The sequence below is a fragment of the Formica exsecta genome, unplaced genomic scaffold, assembly GCF_003651465.1.
Source record: "Formica exsecta isolate Colony F162 unplaced genomic scaffold, ASM365146v1 scaffold213, whole genome shotgun sequence".
Classification (NCBI taxonomy): Eukaryota; Metazoa; Arthropoda; class Insecta; order Hymenoptera; family Formicidae; genus Formica; species Formica exsecta.
The window spans coordinates 153,654-164,458 of NW_021849428.1; the positions used below are offsets into that span (position 1 = coordinate 153,654).

General features: G+C 29.3%; 1 protein-coding gene and 1 long non-coding RNA gene across 5 annotated transcripts in view; one reads left to right on the top strand and one right to left on the bottom strand.

Annotated features, from left to right (window-relative positions):
• The window catches only part of LOC115235209 (epidermal growth factor receptor substrate 15-like 1), a 14,963-nt gene extending 7,576 nt beyond the window's left edge, over nucleotides 1-7,387 (top strand). Inside the window, exons 10-14 of one of the 4 annotated variants that reach the window (XM_029806834.1) lie at nucleotides 177-520; nucleotides 622-811; nucleotides 960-1,085; nucleotides 1,187-1,498; nucleotides 5,283-7,387. In XM_029806834.1, the coding sequence (XP_029662694.1) occupies nucleotides 177-520; nucleotides 622-811; nucleotides 960-1,085; nucleotides 1,187-1,498; nucleotides 5,283-6,002 (1,692 nt within the window). In that variant the 3' untranslated portion in view covers nucleotides 6,003-7,387. Of the gene's footprint in view, nucleotides 1-176; nucleotides 521-621; nucleotides 812-959; nucleotides 1,086-1,186; nucleotides 1,499-5,245 lie in introns of all 4 variants that reach the window. The other 3 variants (XM_029806835.1, XM_029806836.1, XM_029806837.1) reach the window with 3 other exon arrangements.
• Nucleotides 7,388-8,288: 901 nt separating this feature from the next.
• LOC115235211 lies at nucleotides 8,289-8,682 on the bottom strand. The gene is made up of 2 exons (XR_003883994.1): nucleotides 8,582-8,682; nucleotides 8,289-8,501 (listed from the first exon to the last, which is right to left on the bottom strand). It is a non-coding gene; the product is annotated as an uncharacterized LOC115235211 (long non-coding RNA).
• Between the last annotated feature and the right edge of the window lie 2,123 nt (nucleotides 8,683-10,805).

Consider the following 10,805-nt stretch of genomic DNA (forward strand, 5'->3'; position numbering starts at 1 on the left):
TTTTTTTATTTTTTTTTATTTTGATTGTATAAATACAATACAGATACAAAAGCATATTAATTAAAAATAAGTTATTATTATTATTCTTACAAGTTTTAAAATATATTATACATACTTCAAATTTACACAAGAAAAACGATTAAAATTTTTCATGAATTAAATCTTATGTTCATAAGGTCGATAAACTTCGTCAACAAGCTGAAGAACAGGAGTCAGTTTTAAGAATTCAAGAGGAGGAACTGAATCTTAAAAGACAAGAACTCGAAGGACTGCGACAAGAAGAACAGCAATTGGAACAACAACAAAATAAAAACAGGGACCAACTTAACGAGCTCACGAAAAAATTACAAGATACTCAATTAGAAATCTGTCAAGCAAAAGCAAAGATCACACATCTGCAAGAACAGCAACGTCAAATGAGCGATGTCATTGCGCTTTACGATTCTGCACTTGCCGCGGGAAATGCTGATCTTGTACCTGATACTAGTCTACGATTTATACCCGAGATCGAAGATATAGAGTGCGTATTTGCATTTCATTTAAATATTAATTTACTTGAGAATATTAAGCTTCTATGAGAATTTTAATAACATTTTTATATATGTCTAAAACAAATATTAGATACGAAACAACAAAAAATACAGAACAAACAAAGGAAGCAAAAGCGGATACTTTTTCTGATGTAACCGGAACTGCTACTTTAGATGGATTTGGAGAACAAGATCTTTTTGCAACGAATAAAGCCAAAGAAGCATTTAGTACACCAGTGTCTGATCCATTTGGAAATGCGTTCTCTACACAGCCATCTAATGTGAGTTTTTCTTTAATTGATATTTATATATTCACAGCCATCTAATGTGAGTCTTTCCTTTAATTGATATTTATATATTCATAATATTTATTTTCCCCTTCCGATTTTCATCTTGTAAGCGTGGTTACTAATAAAAAAATCTGTATAGGGTAATTTTACAACAGATCCTTTTACTGCGTTTGACAATACCGGTACAGCAACAAAACAAGATCCTTTTGATCCGTTTGATAATGGAAAGCAAGCCGAAAACAAAACATCTACAATTATGACATCGGTATATAAAATTTTTATACTATTTCTATGAACATATTTTACACATATATTTTTTATTTTATCGAGAGAAAAAATAAGATGCTAATATAATTTTCTATTAAGAACACGAAGGATCCATTCGGTGATGATCCTTTTGCAAATCTTCACGCTCCACCGCGTCCTGAAAGCCCTAGTCCTGCTCTTCCACCAAAAAAGGCGAAGCAACCACCTCCGAGACCAGCTCCACCACGACCGAGTCAAGGTCCTACTGGTCCATTAAGAGCAGCACCGGCTCCGCCAACGCCTTCGCCCACACCGGATCCATTCGCGAATGCAAATTCGGATCCATTTAGTGTTCAGCAAACGACGATCGATAACAATAATAGTTTCACATCTTCGACTGGATTTGCTGATTTCACCAATTTTGATTCTAAGGTATGTATCTAGCAGTGTCCTGTTTTCAAACAGGTTTTTTATAATATCTGTATGTTGTAATCTTTTTAATTATTTTTTTCAAAATAATATATTGTCTTTTAATAATTGTTTCAATATACAGCTCTTTTTTTTTTTTTTGTAAGCATTTCTATTATATTTAGTATATTTCTAAGCACACATATCGGAGTTTTATTATTTTTAATATATTGTTTAGTATTAATATACAGGTTTTATATATACAAGATGTGAATTAATTAATTGGATACAAGATTGGATACAAGATGTGAATTAGAGAAATGAATTAATTACTTCACAATTATCACATACATAACGATATTCCTTAATGAAAAATTAGTCGAAAAATTCTAAACCATTTTTTCTGCGATGCTTAACAAACAAAGAATTTTCGAATAACATGTACTTAATAACTAAATAATGACGTTCTGTGTGCGTGTGTATGTGAACGCGCGTATGTTTGTGATTGAGTCTTTTTCAGATTTTTTTTAGTAATTCTCTTTTTGTTAAACATCATAGAAAAAAATAATTTAGAACTTTTAAATTTATTTTTTATAAAAAAATATCGCTATGTACTTAGCGGCCCGAATTAATTAATATTTAATATATGATAAACATAAATGACAAACAAATTCCTTATCTATAAATTTAAAAATAAAGCTTATACATATATTTGTATGAATGCATATACAATGAGTATAAAAAGTTATCGTACAACATTTTAACAAAATTTTCGTATGAATTCCATTAATTAATTTTCATAAAACATTTCAATTTTGGAATATATAATATACATTAATTGAACAACAAAATAATAATAAAACTACTAATTTTTAATCTTTTTTGCTCTCTTTTTATTTTTCTTTTCTCTTATTTTTTTTTTCTTTTCTTTTATTTTTACTTATTTTATTTAACATTGTTGGGTTTCCAAAACATAAAAGAGAAATAAAAATATTTTATTTATATTAAAATTATCTAAGCAAGAAAAACGCGTAGACAAATCTACATACATTATAATAAGCATTTTATGTACATATTATGTATATATAAAATTAAAAAAAAAAGTATATACATATAGACTGATCCATAATTCGTGGTACAATCGGCAACAGACTGATTCTTCATGAAAAAATAAGGTAAATATGCCGATGAAGGGAGGCAATCTCGATGACCATGACCTTGACATATGTTGTGAAGGTCATGACCCTGAATAACATTCAAAAGGTCATAGTCGTCGCTCGTAGTTTATTAAAAAGTTATTAATGAAGAAACTTTAATGAATAGAACATAATTTTACGACAACATGTACGTTTTAGAAGGGTTAAGGTTAGATCCCACTGCGTCCACGTATACATTTTCCCATCCACACAACAATCGTGTGGATCTCGCTTCGCGTTGTAAAGTATATGCCTGGACACAGTGGGTTCCGCCCTCCCTGCGGGGGGCTCCACTTCCGGAAGATATAACCTAACCCAAACCTGACACAATTACGTTCAAATCATTAAACTTATTTTGTTAATAACTTTTTAATAAAAAACGAGCGACGGCTAAAACCTTTTAAACGTTATTCAGGGTCATGATCTTGACAACATATGTCAAGGTCAAGGTCATCGAGACTGCCTCCCTTCATCATTTAATTCATCCATCATTGGCATATTTACCAAAAATAAATCGAAATCGCAGATGGAAATTTTTTCATATGGGCTTTGTTTTTGATAAAATCGACTTTAAATATTAGTTGAATACGCATGCACTTGACTAAGACGCCGTTGAGGAGATCTCGATACAGACCACAATTACTTTTCTGTTCACAGTGTCCAGTGCGCACTTTAACATGGAATATGTAAATTAAAATGAGACACGATATTTCCTTTTGAAAATGCCCTTTAAAAAATAAAATTTAAAAATTTCATTCTGCAATTTCGACTTATTCTTTCATGAAGAATCGATCTCTTGCCGGTTGTACCACGAATTACGGACCACCCTGTATATGCTGTATATACTGTGACCCTGTATATATTAAATTAAAAATATAAAAATTTTTAGACAAAATATTTTTATATTTTTAATTGTATTATATTTTTATTCAATTATATGTTATGTAATTTGTCATTTTTATTTTGCTTTTACGATTTAAACAAACTGAAATATTAATAATTTTCATGCATGTTAATATCCAGATAGAAAATGTTAATTTCTAGATAAAAAAAAAATTTTTATCTTAAAAGATATGTAAAAAGATCATTAATTTCTTTAGTCAAGTCTTTAATTAAGTCATGAACTATATAAAAGATATATGAAAATATAATTTATATTAAATACAATAATTTTTTTAGTTATAAAAACAATTCTATTAATAATTATATTTTTATTATTTACATATAATAAATTTTAGGAATATATCATATGGAGAAGGAGAAGAAAGAGAGAACAGTTTGTTTCCATTTCTTATGTTACAACTTATAAATTCTTTGTGAAGTAACATAAATATAACAATAACATTAGAAATGAATGTAACAAAAAAAAAAAACAAATAAAAATAACATTTCTGCAATTAAATAGTTATGGAACTGGATGTATTATAACTTTAATTTGAAGTAAAACGTGGCAATTATTGTTTTAAGTTTCTTGTTTTTTAATTATTAGTAAAAATCGGCTTCTTATCATAATAGACTTGAATAACAATCATATACTATATAAATTGAATAACAAAAATCGTAACTAGCGATATTCGTTCAAACAACTTAGTATCACAAAATACAGTTATATATATACATTAGAGCTGCAATGAATATTAGGCAACTATTCGATATTCTGCCTATTCGGCAACGTTTTTACTATCCGGCCGAACACCGAATATTAGTCTACTATTCGGCCAAATACCGAATAGTTTTAAATGTAAAAATGGAAATAGTAGCTAATAGACTGTTGCCATCTCAGCCGCGGATGCGTAGTTTTAACATGCTCGAGTATCTAATTTATTTATTTATTTATCTTTATATATCTAATAAAATGAAATTAAATAAAACACATTTATTGTTACATAATATATTTATGCGGGAAGGCGCAGTCGGGAGTGCCGCGAGCCCGCTGCATTATTTTCGAATAGTCTATGTTGAACCGTTGGCGCTAAAACCGTCTCTAATATTCGCCGAATATTCGGTTATTCGGCACATGATCTTGCCTAATATTCGGTATTCGGTCGAATATATTATTCGTTGCATCTTTAGTATACATATAACTGTATCAATATTAAATGTCTAGAAAATCTCAATTTTTTAATATTGCTGTTGAGTTTTTTTTACAACATTTATCAATGTACTAATTATATTTAATTTTATTTTATATTTAGGTAGCAGCTGCACAATTTTGAGTTTACCTACCATTGAGCTGTCTTCTGAAGCACACACATTGGCTCCAGATTAATTAATTTTTTTATTACTTTTCTCTTTCTCTCTCTATTTATATAGGACATTCCAAGTTTATTTACGTTATTGTCTTACAAAAGAATATAATTTTTATTATTGTTCTTAACTTATGTAGAAGATATTCGAATCGCGTGAATGGATAACGATTTGAGAGATTTCTTGCCTTGTCAGAATCATTTTCTAATACGCGATTCGAACATCACGTAAAATTACAGCACTGCATCTTTATGCAAGAATAATCTAATCCAGCCAGCAGCCAAAGGATGGTCGACGGTATCCGCGTTATTTTCTTCTACCTTTTCAGTAAAACAAAACTGACCAGTGACAAAAACCTGCTTCAGCCAGAACCAGCGCCTAATCGGACTGCACCATCGAGACCGACAAATAAAACGCACGTAGTATCGGGGCAACTGAAGCTCTCAGATTTCACGGAGGATCCTTTCCGGGACTATCGTTATGAGGACCCCTTCAATATAACGGACCCGTTTGCCGATGAGACAGAGGACTTGAATGCGAATAAGAGCAGCGGGATAGACAAAATGGATCTTTTCGACTTCGGGACATCATCTGCTTTTTTGGATAAAAATGCATCGGTTAAAGCCTTTGATAATGATTTCACGAGCACTTTTCCGCACGTTAAAACAAAAGTCGAGAAGAGCAGTATGAATAAATTTGATGTCGACTTCGGAAAAGCATTCTCTGCCGATAACAGAAACATTAGAGGCATCGAAAATGACTCATTTACCAAAGTCAAGACGAGAACAATCGATCTCGATGACGCATTTTCGGTTAAAAATGCGAAAACTATCACGAGGCACGAATTAGACATAGCCCAGACTTCGAAGTATAATATTTATAACGACGAGAAGCTCGCGAATAATTTTGGCAAGATGTGGAACGGTAATAACGTAACTAACTTGTCGGAAGAGGAGCAATTAGCTTGGGCGGAGAAACAAAGTATAAAAACGGAAGAAGAAAGGCTTAGACTTAAAGAAAAGGAAGACGCCGAATTAGCTCTAGCTATCGAACTGAGTCGACAAGGAAAATCGGAAAATGTTTGAAATCTAATCGATACGCTATTTCTTTGTATTGGTATCACCATAAAAATTCGTTAAATTGCATGATAAAACTTTACATCTCTCGTAATAAAAACATTGTTTAAGCTTGCACTGTCGTGTATTAACACTACATATAGAAGCGAAATGTAGATGCATTATCATGACAATAACGTCGAATACAAACATTCAAAATTATCCAAAAGAAGAAGAGAAGTTATTGTGGATATTACTATAGTGTGTTTTTGATTTTGAAGTATAATTCATTAAAATCTTCCAATATTTTCAAAAGTAATCATTCACAAAATCTATAGATTTATTTTGTTTTTTTGATTTTTTATTTTTCATTCCCTTTTCTTTTAATTTCAACAATAATCTATGATTTACATTACAAGCTTTATTTAACGTTTGTTGTGAACACTATTGATTCAAGTGCGCGTTATGCTGTTATATATATATTAAAATCACAATTATAGCTACATGAACGATAATAGATAATATAATAGATATTATAATAAATAAAGTATAATATATAGGGAATTTATGTTGTACAAGTTATTCAATTATAGATAAACGGTAATATAATATCATTAAATGCGCATTATCAATATGTAAACATCTATATAATAATCGAAAATGTATATTATAAGATTTTGAACAATATTCATTGCTGATTACACAATCATTTGCATATGAACAATTAGGCCACTTTACCACAATACCAGTTGTAACTTTGTGTAAAAAAAAAGAAAAAAAAAAGATGAATAAGTAAATATACATTGTCGATAAATAAAATATCAAAGTAATGTTTGCGACAATGCCGTCTATTCAATTTTCAATTTTCTAGGATATAAGTTCCAAAGAATATAGTGTTCAAACGTGTGTTCTGTGTGCTTGGCGAAACGGGCTTTATTTGATAAAACTTGGAAACCAAACACAAAAAATAATGTCTATCTCAACTATGTTGTAGTATCATAATTTCGACAACGACGTTATATTTTATATATGATGTGTATATATTATCATTACGATACATTAAATCGCGATAATTCTTATTATGTAAGTTTCTATTATGTCATAATTGTTTAGTTATAAGATAGTATATACACTGTATATGCAAGGATGTATTCTATTATAAGATATCATTAATAATACCAGTGCAAAAGCAAACTTACGTCAATATACCAATATTACGTGAGTCTTTATTCAGGTTCGCATATATTTGTTATGTGTTTTTATTTTTATTCCATCTTTGTAGCTGTTATAACATATATATGTATGTGTGTATATGAGTATGCGTATTTACTATAGATACTCGTTACTTATACTATATATATATACAATATTATAAGTTCGCATTAAGATTTCACCAAAATAAATGTATAATACTTCTAAAAATGTTCCCTTTTAGTTTACATGCATACATAACATCGTTCTATATGGGCTAAGCAAGTTCTCAGTTTTCTTGAAAAAAAAATTATTAATTCGTTGAGCAATTTTTCTGACTACTTATCATATGTTTTATTTGGTTTTACAGCTTTATCACCCTCGTCATATGCAGCAACAGCGCGCTAATAAACATATTAATTTCATATATATTAATCTAAGAATATATAATTATATCTATATATAGTCAAGGTGAAAATGATATGTTTGTGATATATAATATACAGGATGTCTGATAATAATCGCCTCACCCGTAATTTGCAGATAAAGCGGTTTAAACCGAGTAGGAAAGTCCTCTACCGTTTTGCGATCTCCGCAATAATTAATGAGAAATTAAATTTAAAAAATCGGCCAATTATTACGAAAATCGCAAAATGGTAAAGGACTTTCCTGTTCGGTTTAACCCGCTCTACTTGCACATTACGAGTGGGGCGATTATTATCAGACATCCTATATAATCGCGATACACTTATGCCTCATTTGTTTAGATCGAAAATTATAGCACAACATACATAAGTACTTGCACATATATCATATATTGTAAGTATAGATTTCATAATAACACAGACATTTGTTAAAATCGATAAAATATGTTTGAACAAGCATACAGAGTTGTGATGTAGTAAAAACTCATATTTTTAGCCCAGTCAACGAAGGAAAAATAAAAAAAATAATTCCGAAAGTTTTGAAAATTTATAGAGATGTTCATTTAGGCTTACTAATGAACGTCTAAAAAGTCCTGAAAAATTGAAGATGAGCTATCGCCGCCATCTTGAAAAATAGATGAACTTTTTCGGTTTTTTGCATATATCTCGTAAAATATTAACTTAATTGAAAAAGTAGTTATTATTAACATGAGAGTTTATTAAATCGTCTACAAAAAAGGTATGATTCAATTTTTTTAGCTATAATAGTTTTCGAGAAAATAGGCTGCGAATGTCGCGTGAGTCGATCAGTGAACTGTATACAAGTATACACGTCCTATATGTATACTATAGTGATGGAATCCAATTCAGGACTCCAGAATGTTCATCCTTAAGATCCTCATCGTTATATTATCTGTACAGAACAAAAATGTTCATTGTAAATATATGAACTAGAAGAGGAATATTTAATTTTTATACATTTTTTATACTCACTTTTTGTTATTGACGCAGTCTCTTACTAGCACGGCTAGTACAGGAAATATCCTCATTTGCTATAAAAAAATCCGATCGAACGTGTAAATCTTCGAAATTCTCTGCACTGGGCGATGCTCTTTGTGAATCTTCGCGTCTAAACTTTGCGTGCACGTCCGGTGCAACTTTCCTTCACGATTATTGTACGGGTTGCGATATAATCGCGATACACTTATGCCTCATTTGTTTAGATCGAAAATTATAGCACAACATACATAAGTACTTGCACATATATCATATATTGTAAGTATAGATTTCATAATAACACAGACATTTGTTAAAATCGATAAAATATGTTTGAACAAGCATACAGAGTTGTGATGTAGTAAAAACTCATATTTTTAGCCCAGTCAACGAAGGAAAAATAAAAAAAATAATTCCAAAAGTTTTGAAAATTTATAGAGATGTTCATTTAGGCTTACTAATGAACGTCTAAAAAGTCCTGAAAAATTGAAGATGAGCTATCGCCGCCATCTTGAAAAATAGATGAACTTTTTCGGTTTTTTACATATATCTCGTAAAATATTAACTTAATTGAAAAAGTAGTTATTATTAACATGAGAGTTTATTAAATCATCTACAAAAAAGGTATGATTCAATTTTTTTTAGATACGTTTTTTTAGATTGCGTCAATAACAAAAAGTAAGTATAAAAAATGTATAAAAATTAAATATTCCTCTTCTAGTTCATATATTTACAATGAACATTTTTGTTCTGTACAGATAATATAACGATGAGGATCTTAAGGATGAACATTCTGGAGTCCTGAATTGGATTCCATCACTATGGTATACATATAGGACGTGTATACTTGTATACAGTTCACTGATCGACTCACGCGACATTCGCAGCCTATTTTCTCGAAAACTATTATAGCTAAAAAAATTGAATCATACCTTTTTTGTAGACGATTTAATAAACTCTCATTTTGATAATAATTACTTTTTCAATTAAGTTAATATTTTACGACATATATGCAAAAAACCGAAAAAGTTCATCTATCTTTCAAGATGGCGGCGATAGCTCATCTTCAATCTTTCAGGACTTTTTAGATGTTCATTAGTAAGCCTAAATGAACATCTCTATAAATTTTCAAAACTTTTGGAATTATTTTTTTTATTTGCTTAAAACGGGCCTTCGTTGACTGGGCTATTTATTGAAAATAATCTGTTGTATATTTATACTAGCAGCGATCGCTAATTAAATCGTTTCACCGTTAGTGTTCTCTATGGAATATATTTTTAACCATAATCTAGTGCTTAAACATTTTTTCGTAATATATTCTTACGTTCAACATAAATATACATACAATACACACATTGAAATAAAATGTTTATTTTTGTACATTTTGAGAAGCACGCCTCGAAATATTGGGAAATAAATTAACAATATATATTTCTTGAAATTATGGTAATTACTTAAAGTGGTGAAATAAATAAATGTATTCTAAAAATAAAATTTATTTTTATCACTTTGAGACAATTACATAAAAAATAAACATTAAATTTCGACAAGTATTTTTTTAAATCTATTTCCTATATAAGAGTAATAGTGCGCGTGTGTGATATATGGATTTTAAAATCTTTTGAATCACAAGAAGAGTCTTCTCTAAGACAATTAATTTTTAATTCTACTCAAAATGATTATTAAAGCTCTCTCTATAACTACAAAATATATATTAATTTGTTACATCTTTTGTATGTGTATGAAAAAGTTGTATATATATTTTCTATACTCAATAGTTTTGAATCTTAAAAAAAGAAGGCTTATGCTTTAATTTTACCTAAGACACGTGAAAACTCTGTTCTGGAAAAAAAAGTCCATATATAATTGAATATAAATATATATATATATATATACGTATAATTGCATATAAAATATTCATATATGTTTTCTTTCTCTTGTATATGTACAGAAAAAAAAGAATAATTGAAAAATAATTATAAGAACAATTTTTACATCTTTTTTTTTTTAGAAACAGCAAAATTAGTAAAAGTGCGAAAATAGTGCTCATATATATTATCATATATTTATATATGATTATATATATGTATATAGGCGATTCTTTTCACTTCCTCAAATTTTACTTTTTCTAAAAAAACGATGCAAAAATGTTATATATATACAATTATTCTGCTTATTATTTTTCCTACACATACGGACGAAGAGAAAAAATATATATATG